Below are 19,130 nucleotides of genomic sequence, written 5' to 3'. Positions count from 1 at the left end.
TACCACAGAGTTATGCTGCACTTGTTTGGCTTTCTGCCAATTTTATAGGGTTTTTTTCTTACACACCCCTTTTTCCTACTTTCAACAGTGAAGTATCCTGTGACCTGCAGTGCCTGATGGTGGAGTGATTTTTGCGTATTCAAAATGGAAGCTAGGGGCACAAAATGGAGTCCAGGGAATCTCTCTGGTATCAATATGATAATAGGAATGTGAGGCTGGGGTTTACCAGTTATGGGGAGTGTCTTGTTATTACTACCTAGCTCCAAGTGCACAATGTTCACTAAATGGCTGGGGCCCTTTGAGATAGTGTGCTGGGTGGAGAAGGAAGATTATGAGATTTGGTTAGTTGAGAAGAGACAGAGCACCCAGATCTACCAAGTGGCCTTTTGAAGAAGAGAGAAAGCAGAGCAGTTTGTGAGAATGTAATTAACAGAGCCAGAAAAATGAGCAGTGCAGCAGCTTCTTCTTGACTGAAGTCTAAATATGACTGTAATATCTGACAGTTCTTCAGACTTGGATCTCTATTATGAAAATGGGGGGAGTCTTGGAAGTGTGAAAGAGCAGCTGAACGTCTGTGTGAAGGGAGGATATTCTGGGAAGAACAGTCCTATGACTGTCGCAGTCAGAGTCAGGCCACTAACCCAAAGGGAACAGTAAGTTTGAACAAAATGTGTTGTATCCATTTCTGGAAAGGAAATACTGATATATCATCTTCACACAAACAGACGGCTGACATTCTCCTATGACTGTTGGTTTTGGTTGCTGAATCCAGAGGATGACACATGTGCCAGTCAAGAAGTAGTGTATTGTTAGCTGGCCCAGCTACTCCTAGACAAAATCTTTGAGGGTTACAATGCCTGCCTCTTTGCTTATGGACAAAATGATCTGGAAGATCTCACACAATGACAGGTTCTGCAGAGGAAGTGGGCATAATTCTATGATTTTGCAAGGAAGTGTTCTGGCAAGTAAATATGATTCAAGAAGAGGAGATGAAACATCACACTGAGCTGAGTTACTTTGAGGTGTACAATGAGAGGCCCAAAATCTCTTAACATCATCCAAAGATGCCAATGTGAAGAAAAAAACTCCAAAAATGTGAGAATATCCAATCCTCGGTCCTTATGCAACTGGCCTTTTTCTATACATGGTTAGCTTTTTTGCAGACTTGGCTAGAACTTGGTAGGAGAACTGGGGAAGGGGGCTGATCACAACCCACCCTGGGGGCCCTTGTACTCAGGCTTGTTTGGAGAGAGTCTGCTGGGGTCCAGCCTGGGCCATGGGCTCCCCTGGCCTGCCCTCACTGAACCACACTGGGCTCTCCCGCCTTATGGCCCTTGCTGACGTCTCAGTGCATGTGTTAATATGTACAGGGTACACACCATGTGCACCCTGCTGACATGCATTAACAGTTTGTTAATGCACTTTCCTCTTGTCCCTTTCAAAGAGGACGAGATCAAAGCATATTAAGGAACTGTTAATGTGCATCAGGATGTACACATACAGTCTGCACTGTGGCAGGCTAGTGTGAGGTAGATCACACGTTTTTGCCATGGCTGTGCCACCCAAGGGAGCTGCCTAGCTTGCCTGTGCCTAGGACAGCCGCTGAACATAGTGATCTGAAAGCTGATAGGTGAAGATCTCCAATATTAGCAGAACAAGCCACAGATAGAGTAGTTGGCCAACCCCTGAACTGGGAGCAGCAGGATCAGATTTTCTCCCTACCCCTGCCTCAAATATATTCAGTCATGTGGCTCACCTTTTCTGCTATGTCGCTGCTTGTTTGGAAAACACGGCAGAAGTCACTGATGTTTTGTTCTTACAGCCCAAGCCATACAACGCCTATGCCCAGGTAACAATGCCTCAGCTTGCTGAGAGACAAATCCATTCAAGAACATGCTCAGAACAACATTTAATGGTTCGGCAATAAACAATATAAAAGATTTTGATAAAGATTTCTGCTGCATCAGAGAAAGGCTTCCACACCAAAGTGACCCATAGCTTGTGAGACAAAATGGCTCGGGTAATATATTTTGTGTGCAGTTAATGAACTGCTGTCTAGTGGATGAGACGTTACATACAATTTGCTACTGTTTTTGAAAAATCAAAACGGTTGCAGCGTGTTTGCACACAAACTAATTTAATCTGGTTGCAACCTTCTGTTTATCTGTGATGGGCAATGGTAGGCACCTCTTTAGGCTGGAAGTTCCCCATAGCAGTTGCCCCAGCTGTTGTTTCGAATACACCTAGATGAGGGATGGCACTGGCTCTTTGGTGACAGCCTGAAAATTATTCACACAAACTCTTAAAAATTGTCTCTCAACATTTCATACATGGTAACCAACTGTCTCTATCCTTTAATACTTCTGCTAGTCTCTGTTTACCCCATAGTGCCACATGCAATTACACCCTATTTTTTCCTCCTTCACAAATGTTTGATATTTTCAGTAGTCTGGCCCTTCTGTTTCTGAAGCATCTTTTGGTACCTAATCCTGGGAATCTGCTATGCTATAGGCACAGGGACATGTGAATATGTATGTTCTATACCCAAAGCAATGAGGCTGGGGTGTTTCTGATATTGACATTGTGTGGTAACATCTCAAAAAGGTGTCTGCTGCCTCCAACACATGCCCTTCCAAAAAACAGTGTTTTGGGTTCTGAACCAGACACTCTTACATTTCATTAGACAGTGAATGGTGCTGGCTGGTTTGTAATCTTGTAGGATCCCTACTATTTCAAAAAGAGTAAATCTGTATGAAAAAAAAATGCCCCAATCCTGTTCCCTTGCCAAGACAAAGAGGTTCTCGGGGAGGAAGGTTGGGTTACTCATACTATTAGAGCAGTAAAGACTCTTTGGTCACCCATTGAGAAATTATTCTTATTCTGGTATTCATAGATCATCTAGATTAAATGGACAGAATGTGATTTGACAGCAGCACTGACTCATGCAGACTGAATTTTGGCAAAGAAAATATTGCTAACTGCTGAATACATATGCACTACTTGAGAAATCTGGCTGCAGCACAGACATACAGAAAAATGCAAGCACGCATTAATGCAATGAATTTGATTGTTGTAGCATTAGAAAAACAAGAATGTAGTGGCAATAAAAATGTTACCAGACTTAAGCAAGATAATTTATTGCAACTTGTTACCCTGATGCTATGAGCCATGACCCACAGCTGATTTTTTTTTCAAAATGCATTTGTTTCTCCAATTTAATGTTTTCATATTATTTTTCAAGTTACTAGAAAATGTTGTCTATCCATCTTCCCATGAATCTACAATAGGGGCCTTACCCATTCTTATACTTATACTTTAGGTGCATTTCCCCCCATACATTCTAGGCCAGTCGCTCTCAACCTTTCCAGATTACTGTACCCCTTTCAGAAGTCTGATTTGTCTTGCATACCACAAGTTTCACCTCACTTAAAAACTACTTGCTTACAAAATCAAACATAAAAATACAAAAGTGTCAGAGCACACTATTTCTGACAAATTGCACACTATTACTGACAAAATTATACGTTTACTATATAATGAATACAATAAACTAACTGGAATATAAATATTGTACATACATTTCAGTGTAGAGCATATAGAGCAGTCTAAACAAGTCATTGTCTGTATGAAATTGTAGTTTGTACTGACTTCACTAGTGCTTTTCATGTACCTTGTTATAAAACTAGGCAACTATCTAGATGAGTTGATGTACCCCTCTAAGACCTCTGTGTACCTCCAGGGGTACATGTACCCCTGATTTAGAACCACTGTTCTAGGCTATGTGATAGGAGATGGCAGCTATTCTGCACAGCTATATACTTTAGATTGATATTTAATAGAATTATGTCAGAGGTTGAAGATAATATGCTTATTCTTCAGAGTGCTAGAAGTTTCTATGCTTGCTTTTGTTTATAATTTCTCAACCATTGTATTCCCACTTCCAACTCCTATTTCAAACCCAACACAAGTTTCCCCTCCCTTCTTTCAGCAACTCCCACCAGTGCCCTCTAATAAACTTTGTTACCAGATCTTTCCCCTTCACTTGAACAGAACCATGGTATATTTTAGGGCAGGCCACTTTTTTATTTCAACTAAGCTGAAAGTTGGTGATGGATGTGGCTACATATTTCATAACTGAACTCTGCGGAAGTGTGAGTACTGTTCCTGAGAAGACTATATAGAACCTCTTATCAGGATTGTTGTCTTAATAATTCTCTCTGAAAGCATCCATTAATTATTGAATCAATAAAGGGTGACGTAAGAACCACCTTTGAAATAAATTACACAAACCCTTTCAGAACACTTCATGGAATGCTGCAAAAGAGAAAGTTAACGGGGGTTTGCACATTTCTGGAAAAATGTGGAAATAGCATAGGACACAAGATAAAAGCTGTAAGACAAAGCAGTGTACGAAGGCATAGCATACCTAAGATTACCAGAAGTGACAAAATAAGGATCTGATTGACAGGGCAAACAGATCACTTCTGGATGTTACAACATTACTATAGAAGTACCAAAAACAACAACAACAACAACAACAAAAAAACCCTGTTAAAAGAATGTGAAGGTTTCAAAGTCAAGCAGCTAAAAGCTTGGAAATGCCAGAATTAAGATTGCCTGTGTAATTTTAGATCTTGTCTCACTTGGAAGTTATTTCAGATTAACTTTAGTTGTTTTGGGATGAAGTGTCTTGCATTCATAAGCAATTTTTTATTTTGAATTATCTGGTGTCTCAATCTGCATTACAAAATCCATTTTGAAAGCAAGTTTCATAAATTTTGGAATGAGTTAGCAGGCAATAAGGTAGGTGTGTATGCATCGCCATTTCAAATAAACTATTCCGCCTCTAGCAGCCCTTGCATTGCAAAGAGCTATGTGGAGGTGGAGTGTGAAAAAAACAATCAGGCTCCCTGCTGGCCTTGCCCACTGGAAGGGACCCTGCCCCCCCCCCCCACCCCGGTGATCAGGAATCAATCAGCTTGAGGGGCAGCTCCTCCTTTAACCATTGAAAGCTGGTGGAGTGGGGGGGCTTTACTGCATACCTGGGTCAGCCTGCCTCACATATGTGCCCTCTACTCCTCCAGGATCAGTCATCTTGATGGGATGTCATCACTCTATTTCAGGGGTAGGCAAATCTATGGCATGTGCGCCAAAGGCGGCATGCGAGCTGATTTTCAGTGGCACTCACACTGCCCAGGTCCTGGCCACCGGTCCGGGGGGCTCTGCATTTTAATTTAATTTTAAATGAAGCTTCTTAAATATTTTAAAAACCTTATTTACTTTACATACAACAATAGTTTAGTTATATATTATAGACTTACAGAAAGAGACCTTCTAAAAACGTTAAAATGTATTACCGGCATGCGAAACCTTAAATTAGAGTGAATAAATGAAGACTCGGCACACCACTTCTGAAAGGTTGCCGACCCCTGCTCTATTTAAATGCTAGCTTGCAGACGTGCTTGCATTGTGATTCCAGCTCCCAGACATACAGATCATACAGCAACCATGCCCTGTGTTTCTGCATGGTCCCATGCTGAGGTCCTGGGCTTTCTTGCCTTCTGGGGAGAAGAAATGGTCCACTCCCATCTTAACAGCAGTCACCAGAATACCATACATTTCAAGTCATGTATTTCTTCCATGCTGCCTGACTGCAGCTATTTGGCAATGGAGTTTTCTTACAAAAGCCAGATGCATGATGGGATGAAAGGAGAGGAATCATAGGAATTTATTAATTTCACCCCTAGATTCAGAGTTCCAGTAGAGATCCTACAGTGTAGGGTTACCATATTTCAGGTTCCCAAAAAGAGGATACTGGGGGGGAGAGGAGGCTGGAGGACAGGGTACAGTTGGGGAAGCTAAAGGGGTACCTGCAGTAGGGGTACTCACTGGAGGTGGGGGACAGTGTCACCATTCCCTGTCATGGTGGCAGGGTGGCTGGTGCAAGCCCTGGGCACAGCTACAGCCATCACTCTCTGCAGGCCCCCTTCCCAGGGCTGGGAGTCAGCTGGGGCCAGGGTGGGCAGGATCTGGCAGCTTGGCTGCAGGGGAATGGACCAATCAGCTGCCAATGCAGGGAAGCGGACCAATTGGGGTTCTTTCTGAGCTGCAGCCTCTGCTCTACAAAAACCCCAGACGTTGCCTGTTATTTGAAAAATCCCCTTGGACAGGGGCTCAAAAAAAGAGGCAATGTCCCGGAAAACCCGGACATCTGGTAGCCCTAACACAGTGTACTGTTAGAATAATAGCAGAATGCATATAGCTTAGTGGTGAAACATTGCACCAGGGGATAGCTGCACAGAATACGGTGCTTATTTAAAAAACACCACCACCACGTTGTGTGGATTTCATGATGAAAAACGAAAACAGCTTAAGCTGGGACAACAAAACACTGCTGGACACTGGACAGACTGCTTTAGAAATAGTTATTTCTGAAACAGAAACACATTATGAGAATTAACTTTCAAATATGGACAAGCCCTTAATTCAGCCCCCCATGTGTGTATGCATTATGATTGTCTTTAGTCACATGATCACATACTACTATTTTCCACAGTACCCCGTCTCATCCAGTGCACAAGATAGACAGTGCTCTGTCAGGGTAATTCTGCACTGAATAAAGAATTGATTTATTATTATGTGGCAATTTTCTCAGTTATTTTATGGTATTTTCAATGTAGCAAATGCTTCAGAAATGTAACATCTTCGCACCATCCCTCTCAGGAAAAGTGGTATTAACTATTATCATCCCCATTTTCCTGAAGGAGAACCGAGGTACTGAGATTAAGACAAAAATAGTCGTGTCCACCATTTTTGAGTGCCCCTCTTGAGATGCTTAAGGCCTTATTTCTTAGAGCACTTATTTTTCTAGGACTCTCTGTGCTCACACCACAGCGACACCTGACTTCAACTGCAGCTGTGAGCGCTCAGCCCTGCAAAGCTTGCCCCAAGAGGCTCAAGTCCTGGACTGTGGGGAACATAATCAGTGCTGGTGGAGAGTTTGGTGTAAGCGACTTGCACAGCAGGGACAGGTGTGGCAGGCTGAGTCAGGCATAAAGGAAGTTCTCCAAGCAGCTGTCAACTGCCTTAACCAGACTGGCCCCTTCTCCTTCCTGTAACGCCCTGCCTCAGTCACTGTGCACCTTCCAGCTGGCACCTGCAGCCAGGGAGGTCCGCCCCACGGATCAGCCCCCTGCACTTCACTGGGCAGCCCTGACACACCCCCCTCGCACCCTTCTACCCCAAACAGCCTCTCCAACGCTTCAGCACAGGCGCATTAACGCCCTGGGCTAACCCCCCCCGCCCCCTCAATCCAGGCTTAAACGAGGAGCCGCCCTCTCTGGTTTACTGGCCAGCGGCCTATTCCGCTCCTCCCACCCGATTCTCAGGGGGCGGAGTCGCTGCCAGTGGGCGGGGCCACCTGTCCCCTCCCCCCCGCTCCACTTCCTCGTCCCTCATGACCGTCGAGTGATGCCGCGCATGCGTATTACGGGGAAGTATGGTGAGAGGAACGCTTCCGGAGCGGGCTCGCGCCGTCGGAGGTTAGCTCCGGTCGTGCGTTGTGACCGTTACCGGATAGAATGTTTAGGAGGCCGCCGCGGAACTTCCGGGGCCGCCAGAGAGCCGCCTCCAGCTGTAGCAGCAGCAGCAGCAGCAGCAGCAGCAGCGCCGAAGGGGAGCCGGAGTATGGAGGGGCGCAGGGCGATGAGGAGCAGGAGCAAGGCCCTGCCAGGCCCGCCGCCGAGAGGCAGCCGCCCGCAGAGGGGCCAGCAGGGGATATTAGGGGTCAGGAGGAAGAGGAGGATGGCGGCGGCGGCGTGCCCCGAGGGGCAAACCCCAGAGCGGGGCAGGCGCGGGGAGCGACGGCCCTGCTGAGCTTCGGTGCCGACGAGGAGCGAGATGGTAAAAGTCTGACGCCGGCTCCCTTCCGCCACGCAGCGTGTGTGGGTGTGAGAGAGAGAGATGGAGATCTCCTTGTGTTACAGGTGTGGGAGCAGGCTCCAGGCTGGTCTGCAAACAGCTGGGCCCTCTGTCTGGGCCCTCTTGTTCTGGGCTAACAATGGCCGGGGTCAGCTAACTTTTTTAACTTACACCTTGCCTTACCCCCCCCTCAGCTTTCAAGGGTGGACAAGCCCAAGTGTTAGGGCTTGGATGAGAACCCAGGAGGCTGGTGCCCAGTCCTGTGCTTTAATCACTCCAACACCCTCAGGTACTGGGACCTGCAGTCACCCCCCAAGAGCCTGGCTGGACGGCAGAGCTACTGTCACTTTAGTAGTTCTCTCGGTATCTCTGCTGGGACTGGCACCTGTAAGGGTATGTCTACACTGCGACTGGGAGGGTGCTTCCCAGTGCAGGTAGACTGACCGGCACTAGCTGTGCTCAAATTAGTGCTCTAAAAATGGCAATGTGGTTGTAGTGGTACAGGTGGCCGCTCAGGCTAGCTACCTGAGTGCCTATTCCTGGGTTGAGTGGAATTGCACTGAGGGGAGCTGTGCTGCTTTGTGATGCAAAGACTAGTGAAGTTAATGATGTGATAAAGGAAGAGTAAGTGTGCATAGCCAAGACCTGGCTATTTGATACTGCAAGACACTGCAATATATATGACTCATGTGAAAGAGGTTTTGTGAAGGGGTGGGTCTGCACTTTTTTGCATGTAAACTCAAATACAGCTGATCTCCCACACTAAAGCTGTGCTGATCAACAGTGATACTGAAACTGCTGATGGTCCTTGGTGACTTCACTAGGCACACGTGATTTTTTTGGATTAGTTTGGAACTTCATGGCTACCTGACGCTCATAGGACTATTTCATCTGAGTGGACCCTACAACTTTAAGGCTGTGCACATTCTGGGTCTGATGTTTGGGTCGTGGTGTTTTTTTTTTTTTTTTTATTTAATTTATGCTTATGTTATGATAATGCCTAAAGACAATGTGCAAACATATAATAAATGGCAGTCTCTGCCCCAAAGAACTTGGAGCCTAAAAGACAAGGGTCAGGAGTGGAGTATGAAGGAATGGATGTTACCCTCTGTTATGGACTGAGGCCCAGATACCAAACTCATATTGATTTCAGTGGGAATTAAGTGCCTAAATACTACTGAAGACGGGAGGTGACTGTTGTTTCCTTTGTTTAAGGTTATCTTACCCTGATAAAGTAAGGGGACCTGTTTGAATGGTCAGTCTTATATAAATCCATGGTACGCCCACATCTTGAATACTCCGTGCAGATGTGGTTGCCCCATCTCAAAAAAGATGTATTGGAATTGGAAAAGGTTCAGAAAAGGGCAACAAAAATAATTAGGGGTATGGAACGGCTTCTGTATGAGGGGAGATCAATAACACTGGGACTTTTCAGCTTGGAAAAGAGATGACTAAGGTGGGACATGATTGAGGTCTATAAAATCATGACTGGTGTGAGGAAAGGATATAAGGAAGTGCTATTTACTCCTTCTCTGAACACAAGAACTAAGGGGTCACCAAATGAAATTAATAGGCAGCAGGTTTAAAATAAACAAAAGGAAGTATTTTTTCTCACAACGCACAGTCAACCTGTGGAACTCATTGCCAGAGGATGTTGTGAAGGCCAGCACTATAACAGGGTTCAAAAAAGACTAGATAAATTCATGGAGGATACTTCCATCAATGGCTATTAGCAAGAATGGGCAGGGATGGTGTCTCTAGCCTCTGTTTGCCAGAAGCTGGGAATGAGCGACAGGGACTGGATTGCTTGATGATTACCCATTCTGTTCATTCCCTCTGGGGCACCTGGCATTGGCCACTGGCAGAAGACAAGATACTGGGCTAGATGGACCTTTGGTCTGACCCAATATGGCCATTCTTATGTTTGTAAGTCTGATTTCACTGAGGGGGAAAAAAATGTTCATCTGAGTGACCGCTCTGTGAGCAGTTCAGTAGAACTCTAGAATATTGTGTTCTTCTCAGTTGTTACAGGTTTCAGAGTAACAGTTGTGTTAGTCTGTATCCGCAAAAGGAAAAAGAGTACTTGTGGCACCTTAGAGACTAACAAATTTATTTGAGCATAAGCTTTCGTGAGTTACAGCTCACTTCATACAGTGGAAAATATAGTGGGGAGATTTTATATACACAGAGAACATGAAACAATGGGTGTTACCATACACACTGTAACAAGAGTGATCAGGTAAGGTGAGCTATTACCAGCCGGGGGGGGGGGGGGGGGGGGGAAATGGGATGACATTTTGTAGTGATAATCAAGGTGGGCCATTTCCAGCAGTTGACAAGAACTTGTAAGGAACGGGGGGGGAGATAAACATGGGGAAATAGTTTTACTTTGTGTAATGACACATCCACTCCCAGTCTTTATTCAAGTCTAATTTAATGGTGTCCAGTTTGCAAATTAATTCCAATTCAGCAGTCTCTTGTTGGAGTCTGTTTGTCTTTGAAGTTTCTTTGTTGAAGAATTGCCACTTTTAGGTCTGTAATCGAGTGACCAGAGAGACTGAAGTGTTCTCTGACTGGTTTTTGAATGTTCTAATTCTTGACGTCTGATTTGTGTCCATTTATTCTTTTATGTAGAGACTGTCCAGTTTGGCCAATGTACATGGCAGAGGGGCATTGCTGGCACATGATGGCATATATCACATTGGTAGATGTGCAGGTGAACAAGCCTCTGATAGTGTGGCTGATGTGATTAGGCCCTATGATGGTGTCCCCTGAATAGATATGTGGACACAGTTGGCAACGGGCTTTGTTGCAAGGATAGGTTCCTGGTTTAGTGGTTCTGTTGTGTGGTGTGTGGTTGCTGGTGAGTATTTGCTTCAGGTTGGGGGGCTGTCTGTAAGCAAGGACTGGCCTGTCTTCAAGATCTGTGAGAGTGATGATGAGTCCTTCAGGATATGTTGTAGATCCTTGATGGTGAGTTGGAGAGGTTTTAGTTGGGGGCTGAAGGTGATGGCTAGTGGCGTTCTGTTATTTTCTTTGTTGGGCCTGTCCTGTAGTAGGTGACTTCTGGGTACTCTTCTGGCTCTGTCCATCTGTTTCTTCACTTCAGCAGGTGGGTATTATAGTTGTAAGAATGCTTGATAGAGATCTTGTAGGTGTTTGTCTCTGTCTGAGGGGTTGGAGCAAATGCCGCTGTATCATCGAGCTTGGCTGTAGACAATGGATCGTGTGGTGTGATCTGGATGAAAGCTGGAGGCATGTAGGTAAGTATAGCAGTCAGTACATTTCCGGTGTAGGGTGGTGTTTATGTGACCATCGCTTATTAGCACCGTAGTGTCCAGGAAGTGGATCTCTAGTGTGGACTGGTTCAGACTGAGGTTGATGGTGGGATGGAAATTGTTGAAATCATGGTGGAATTCCTCAAAGGCTGCTTTTCCATGGGTCCAGATGATGAAGATGTCATCAATGTAGCGCAAGTAGAGTAGGGGCATTAGGGGACAAGAGCTGAGGAAGCATTGTTCTAAGTCCGCCATAAAAATGTTGACATACGGTGGGGCCATGCGGGTACCCATAGCAGTGCCGCTGATTTAAAGGTATACATTGTCCCCAGATGTGAAATAGTTATGGGTGAGGACAGAGTCACAAAGTTCGGCCACAGTGTTTGTCGTGACATTATCGGGGATACTGTTCCTGACTGCTTGTAGTCTATCTTTGTGTGGAATGTTGGTGTCGAGGGCTTCTACATCCATAGTGGCCAGGATGGTGTTTTCAGGAAGATCACCGATGGATTGTAGTTTCCTCAGGAAGTCAGTGGCGTCTCGAAGATAGCTGGGAGTGCTGATAGCTTAGGGCCTGAGGAGGGAGTCTACATAGCCAGACAATCCTGCTGTCAGGGTGCCAATGCCTGAGATGATGGGGCGTCCAGGATTTCCAGGTTTACGGATCTTGGATAGCAGATAGAATACCCCTGGTTGGTGTTCTAGGGGTGTGTCTGTGCCGATTTGTTCTTGTGCTTTTTCAGGGAGTTTCTTGAGCAGATGGTGTAGTTTCTTTTGGTAACCCTCAGTGGGATCAGAGGGTAATGCTTTTTGAAAGTGGTGTTGGAGAGCTGCCTAGCAGCCTCTTGTTCATATTCCGACCTATTCATGATGACGACAGCACCTCCTTTGTCAGCCTTTTAGATTATGAGGTCAGAGTTGTTTCCGAGGTTGTGGATGGCATTGTGCTCTGCACGGCTGAGGTTATGGGGCAAGTGATGCTGCTTTTCCACCATTTCAGCCCCCGCACGTCAGCGGAAGCACTCTATGTAAAAGTCCAGTCTGTTTTGACCTTCAAGAGGAGTCCACCCAGAATCCTTCTTTTTGTAGTGTTGGTAGGAAGTTGTTACAGTGGCCCATAAATATCCTAATGCTTTATAGGTGAAATGAGAGGTGAGAGCTAGTCCACCTGTGGTGACAGTCTTGAACTAGTCTAACCTAATGCACTGTAGATTTTTAAAGACCATATGCCATGTAGACCACTGATTATTGATTTTATAAATGTGTATTGTAATCTTTTAGCACCTTCAAATCCCTCTTCAAAATTCTCTTGCTGTGATTCTTACAAAAAACTTGACAATATTTAGGCTGTAGTCTCAGTACACCAACAGCTTGTCATGTTGACTAATATTGTCTCATTGTTTACTTGTACTACCCTATTTGTCTATATCCATTTGTTGTCTCTTGTCTTATGCTTAGATCGTAAACTCTTTGGGGCAGTGACTCTTTTGTTCTCTGTCTGTACAGTACAGTGTGGTCCTGGTCCATGACTAGGCTGACTAGGCACTATGGTAAGACAAATAATAAAATGTTTCAAATGTGGTGATGTTGCTTTGTAAATATGTTTACACTGATCCTTTTTTTCCCCCTCCTACAGAAGGTGAGGAACTCTTTAAAATAAAGAAGCCATCTCTTAACACAATAACATTTAGAATGCAAAGGAAAGAAAACTCTCACTCTGCAGTTAGAGAAGCTGAAAGAAGCAAAGGTAAGTGCGTAGCTACTTATTGGGTGTATTTTAGACTAGTTGTTTGTAAAGCATTTTGAGATCCATGAAGGAAGGGTGCTTTGGCAAGTACTGTTATCAGACATATTGTTTTATATTAATAAATTACAAGAATGAATTTATGGATGAAAACAGTCAAATTTAAATGTATATCCCAAAACACATAATGAGCAGGTTTGATCCTGTATCTATTTAAGTCATCTGCCAAAATCCCATTGACTTTGTAGGAGTAGTATCGGGCACTTAGGCTGACTTTGAGAGGAGTTGACCTCCTGGAACTCGCATTGTAAATGGAGATTACTAGGCAGTTACAAATTCCATTAGTCTCAGGATTTGGTCGTAGGCAGTAGTTTCTCAATGATTTTTAGAAGTGGGCCTCAGATTTCATTAATGAGAGACAGCACAACCTGTTTAAAACTAGTCATAAATCATGTTAAGAATCCCCTAAAATCATCTGAATTTAGGATAAAGAGTTGAAATGAAAATACATGAATTTGTATGATGATGCCTTACTTTACTGTGTCCTAAAATTTTGCTTAAGATTCATACTGAAACTAAAAATACTGCCTTAAATCTTTGAAGACAATGGGATTGCTCAATGTGTAAATTTAAGCACAGAAGTCTTTTCAGGGTCAGGGACTGATTGTTGTCTTCAGATTTATGATGTTTCTTAACAGGTTATCAACATTTCCAGTAGCTGAGACAAAAATCCTGGGTCTTGATTTTTCTCCTTGAATACAGAAATCTTCCAATCGGAGTCTAGAATAATTAACAGTACTGATACATGTGAGACAGAAGAGGAGGATGAGCACTACTCATCAGCCAGTGAAGATTACACTAGTTCAGCCTCTGAAACTCAATCCAGCCCTCCACAGAAAAGAGAGGATTTATCAGCAGGTTTGTAACTAGTTGTGAGCAGCGAATAGGTACTGCACGTAGTCTTGCATATTGCAGAATATTCAAAGTACTGTTTAAAACACTGGACTCTGTTATACTAATGTATAATTAAAGTAACTTCACTGAAATTGTTGTATATCAAGGACATTTATTCCAGAATTACATTGGTGTAACTGAGAGCAGAATTTGCCTTTACAGTCTATTGTCAGTCTGGTCTCTTGGGATAGATCTTTAGCATGATGATATGATAGAAAGCCCTGTAATATTTATAGTAATGAAATAAAAGAAAAGGTAAAATTAGATATCATTGGGTTTTTTATAAGTATGTGCTGAAACAAAACAAAAAACCTCTATTATAGGTCACTCACCATAACTAGGCATTTGGATAGAAGAGAAATGATGGATTCAAGGTTATGGTCCTTTCTAATATTTTTATTTTTAATAAACAGGAAATTAAATGCAATAACTTTATTAATGCTGCATTAAGGATGAATGTTTAGAGAACTTTTGCATTCCTGGATTATTAAAGTATTTATAGTAGTAGTAATCCTTTCTTCGTTTTCATGTATGATCTAGATTACTAGTTTAGCACACTTTTTTTTTCTTTTTCTTTACTGCTCATATTTTAATTTGCAGCCTGAAGGATACTTCAATAATATTTTTGCCTTGATTATATTTTTGAGACTTAGGACTGGCAAAATGAAGAGAATTGTTATGCTTACAACATGTACCTCCATTTATGGCATAAATACTGGAAACTTTTATTTAGGTTGTTGTGACTTTTAAGACTACTGTGGCCTTTGTTTTGAAGGTCTGAAAACTACTGGAAAGTTAACATGTAGTTTAGGGGTGGGCAAACTTTTTGGCCCAAGGGTCATATCTGGGTATGGAAATTATATGGTGGGCCATGAATACTCACGAAATTGGGGGTTGGGGTGCTGGAGTGGGTGCAGGCTCTGGGGTGGGACCAGAAATGAGGAGTTCAGGGTGTAGGAGGGGGCTTCGGGCTGGGGCAGCGGGTTGGGGTGTGTAGGGGGGGTTGGGGCTCCGGCTGGGGATGTGGGGTTGGGATTGAGAGGTTCAAAGGGTGGGAGGGGGATCAGGGCTGTGGTTGGGGCACAGGAGGGGGCCAGGGGTGTAGACTCTGGGTGGTGCTTACCTCAAGCAGCTCCCGAAAGCAGTGGCATGTCCCCCCCCCTCTGGCTCCTACCTGGAGGCATGGCCAGGTGGCTCTGCACACTCTTCCGTGCACAGGCACTGCCCCTGCAGCTCCCATTGACTACGGTTCCCAGCCAATGGGAGCTGCAGGGGCAGTGTGCAGAGCCCCCTGGCTGCCCCTCCACATAGGAGCCGGAGCAGGGACATGCCTCTGCTTCTGGTAGCCGTGCGGAGCCACGGCAGATGTGGAGCAAGGCAAGCCCCAGACCCTGCTCCCCAGCCAGAGCTTGAGGGCCAGATTGAAGCATCTGAAGGGCCGGATGTGGTTCCTGGGCCATAGTTTGCCCACCCCTGATGTAGTTGAAGCAGCAGGGGTATGGAAGTGCTCCTCAATATTTGTGCTCTTTCAAGTTGAGCCCCTTGGACTGTAGAAATAACGTGCACAACTATCTCAATTTATCATTAACAATGTATTGCAGAAAAAAGCCCCAAACTCCTAACGTATTACTATACTTTGGAGAAAAAGCATTATATAATTAACTTTGTCGTGAGGAGTAGTATTGAATTTTGCTCTTAGTCTCTTACTTTAGGCTCTTTCTGTTAATTACAGGTAATATACCTGATGCAGCTTATATCCGGGTTGCTTGTGGGAAACGTCAGTTGGCCAGGACTCAGGGTGACTATATTCCACTGGACCCATCACATCGTGCTCCAGTCTCTCAGAAAACAGCATGCAGTGATACCGAGAGTGAGGATGACTCTGATCATGACACGATTCTCCACTTTGCTCCCAAAACAAAAACTCTTAGGCAGAGGATGGCTGAATATGCAGGTAAGTTTAAGCCTGTTTACCAGGGCATAAAAGTGGCAAAACTTTAACTGTTTGAAGAATGTGAAATGCACTAAAAAAGTGCAGTTCTAGGCCCTGTTTGTAAAAAGAGTGGTGCAGACCCTTATTGCCCTTTTAGGGCTTTTCTGCACAGGTTTATTAAATCAGATTAACTTTAGTTAGTTCACTTTACAGTGCCTTATGTCCACAAACAACAACTTTTTTTTTTTAAGTGATTACTTGGCATCTTAGGTCACTAATAATCCTCAGAACAGGAGTAACTCCACTTCGCAGGGAGTTTGCTTTCTTTAAGTTTGGGTGGATGCATTCCTAACTATTCTCCTTCTGGCAGTCCTCTAACTGCTATCTCACACTACATTGTTCTATTCCTGGACTGGCCTGTCTTGTGCCATCCACTCCCCTGGGGTCATCTTAACCAGATGTCATCTCCCAGTTTAAATGCTGGCACGCAACCAAGAATGCCCATGTTTGATATCAGATAATAGTGAGTTCACATACTCCTTGCTCACCTTACCTGATCACTCTCGTTACAGTGTGTATGGTAACACCCATTATTTATGTTCTCTGTGTATGTAAATCTCCCTACTGTATTTTCCACTGAATGCATCTGATGAAGTGAGCTGTAGCTCACGAAAGCTTATGCTCAAATAAATTGGTTAGTCTCTAAGGTGCCACAAGTCCTCCTTTTTGCGGATACAGACTAACATGGCTGCTACTCTGAAATACTCCTTATAGTAGTCAGGCCAAGCCTCTCTCCTCTGCCAGGTTTCTGTGTGGACTCATTCAGAGATCCAGGACTTGATTGCCCTATTTGGAGAGCTGCATATTCAATCCCATCTGGAGAAGAGTCACTAGAATGCGGCCAACTACAATCTAAAGACATTTGGAGCAAATGAAGGTAAGGAGGCACTCCTGGAGCTGGTCCCAGTGCTGAGTCAAAGCACAGGCACTCCAGTGGAAGTACCTGAGGACAAGGATTCATAACAGGACTTCTGGTAATGCTCCCATCACCTGCCCATACTCTGAGGAACTGAACCACATTTTTGCAAGTGAAACTACCACAGAACCCAAGACTTATGTGGCGGACAGTTTTCCTCAACGCACCCAAGACAACATGCCTGGCACCCAAAAAGCCACTGAAAGCTACCTTGGCCTCATGTATGCCATGGGGATCTAACCAGGAGGAGATGTTTTCAGGGCAGCCAAAAATTGTGTTACCCAACAGATTTGGACACTACACAGGAAGAGCATATGAATAGCTATACTAAAACTGCTGTGGATGAGTTCTACCAGCAGCCAGTCTGAAAATGCTGGGATGGGGACTTATGGCCATGAGCATTATGTGCTGAATTACAAGAAGACAGTATAGGGGGATGTATTCTACTTTTTTCAGGGACCAGCTGTCCACTGCCATGTTGGTTGGAGCTAGGAACCTTTTTTTTCTCCCCTCCGTATTTTGCATTAAACGCCCTGCCCTCAGCATGCTGAAAATGGCATCTGCGTCAGAGATTTAATGCTTTAAAGTTTTATTTCCCTGTGGTATCAAGCTGCACAACCATCGACCACGCTTGCCGACTCCATAAACCTCTTCCTGAGCTGTATCCTGCTTGTTCTCCCTCCCCCACCATGCCCTCCCTTATACGCTGCTCAAGATGTCTGCCAGGCAATGCATTTTTTTAATCCCCAAAGTGCAAACGTTTATTGTAGCAGCAGATACAGAAAAAGGAAAAAACAAAACACTAGAAAAGATTCATTATTTCAGTTTCATTAATACTCAGTTTTTAGTAAAGTTGAGAATTCATGTGGTAAATGGCCCAATAAGGTTGCAGAGCCATTCGAAAATGGGTTTAGAGCAGTTACTGTAGAATTTTATTTGTCAGAAGGTACCTAAAGATTTAGTCTCTAAGGTGCCACAAGTCCTCCTTTTCGTTTTGCAGATACAGACTAACACGGCTGCTACTCTGAAACCTATAGATTTAAAAGTGTATCGTAAAAGAGAACTGAAAGCAAAGAGTGCTTTATTTTGGCGCACACATTGCAAGGCAAAGCAGCACTCCTGGGACTGCCCATATAGCTAGTGTTTCTGTTCCACTCCTGCACCAGTGCAGGGACACTAGCTTGGTAAATAGCAGTGCTGTGTGTCTTCTTGGTTTACCCATTGCCTTTTTGAACAGGACCCTTCTTAATTTTCTGGGGACTCATCTCAGAGTAACATCCACCACTGTAAGGACAGCCTACAGGGGTGCACATGCAATTACTAACCTGCTGTCTGCTGCACCATACAACCTGCAACTTAAAACCAGCACAGCCAGTTCAGATGCCCAGTGTTTACTTCCCCTTGTATAGGCCCCCTGTAATAATTTGGAAATCTTCTTACTGTCTTGAAGTGAACCTCAGTGTGGGAAGAGACTATTGGAATAGCATTCTAAAATTGTAGGGAAGAAACATTTTTGGTTTGGTGATTAGGGTGGGGACGGTAAGTACTTGTGCTCTTTCTTATTTCCTGTAGCACCTGTAATGTCATGGCCCACATGAAGAAGGGAGTTATCACCTGCAGAGTGGCTGACAAATCTTCAAAAGCAGGGAGGCAGGGGGGAATGGCAAGAGAAGATCTGTCCCAGGAACTATTGAATTCCTCCCAGCAGAGAGCCACATAGAAAGGCGCAATTGTGGAGGAGTGGTTTCCTAGAGTATTCTCAAAGGATCTAAATGGATTGAATGGTCCTGGACCGGGACCTGAGGTAGACAGCTGTGATAGAGCACCATTTTAGTTATAAAGGTCAAGCACTGCACCCAAACTTCCAGTGTTCTGCAAACTATAGAGAATGCACCATACTGAGACCACTATTTCAGTCAATACTGGGACATGGAGAAGGAAAATTCTCTTGAGTGCATCACCTGCAGGAGTTTGAGCATTCGTTACTTTGGCCATACCTCACATCCATTGCTGTTAAGGTTGCACCATGTTCTCATTTAATTGGTTCTTCTCTCCCCTCCTCCCCAAGATGCAGTGTTACCTGTTTTTGTTAACTGAATACATTCATTTTGCTTTAACTTGGCTGAAATGTTCCATTGAGGAACACTCAACCCATAAATGACATTGTATGGGAGGGGAGGATGTTATCAACTCCTTACCAGAAGAGAGCACAAACATATTTCTCTTTTTACGGTACATTTGTCACCCCCAGTGGAGGAGAACAATGCATCGCTGACCGTATTTCCTTGACCACTTTGAGCATTTTGTAGAGACTTACTCTCTCAC

The 19,130-nt window shown here is 44.2% G+C and overlaps 1 protein-coding gene across 7 annotated transcripts in view; it reads left to right on the top strand.

The window, feature by feature from the left end:
- The first annotated feature begins 7,446 nt into the window (after positions 1-7,446).
- Positions 7,447-19,130, top strand: part of GCFC2 (GC-rich sequence DNA-binding factor 2) — a 44,407-nt gene continuing 32,723 nt past the window's right edge. For 3 of the 7 annotated variants that reach the window (XM_043542180.1, XM_037893951.2, XM_043542177.1), the window contains exons 1-4: positions 7,470-7,902; positions 12,835-12,945; positions 13,705-13,860; positions 15,629-15,850. In XM_043542180.1, the coding sequence (XP_043398115.1) occupies positions 7,581-7,902; positions 12,835-12,945; positions 13,705-13,860; positions 15,629-15,850 (811 nt within the window). In that variant the 5' untranslated portion in view covers positions 7,470-7,580. Of the gene's footprint in view, positions 7,986-12,708; positions 12,749-12,834; positions 12,946-13,704; positions 13,861-15,628; positions 15,851-19,130 lie in introns of those variants that run through there. The other 4 variants (XM_043542179.1, XM_043542178.1, XM_037893952.2 and 1 more) reach the window with 3 other exon arrangements.

Source organism: Chelonia mydas, chromosome 3 (assembly GCF_015237465.2).
Source record: "Chelonia mydas isolate rCheMyd1 chromosome 3, rCheMyd1.pri.v2, whole genome shotgun sequence".
NCBI classification, from domain to species: domain Eukaryota; kingdom Metazoa; phylum Chordata; order Testudines; family Cheloniidae; genus Chelonia; species Chelonia mydas.
This window is presented reverse-complemented; position numbering and strand designations above follow the sequence as displayed.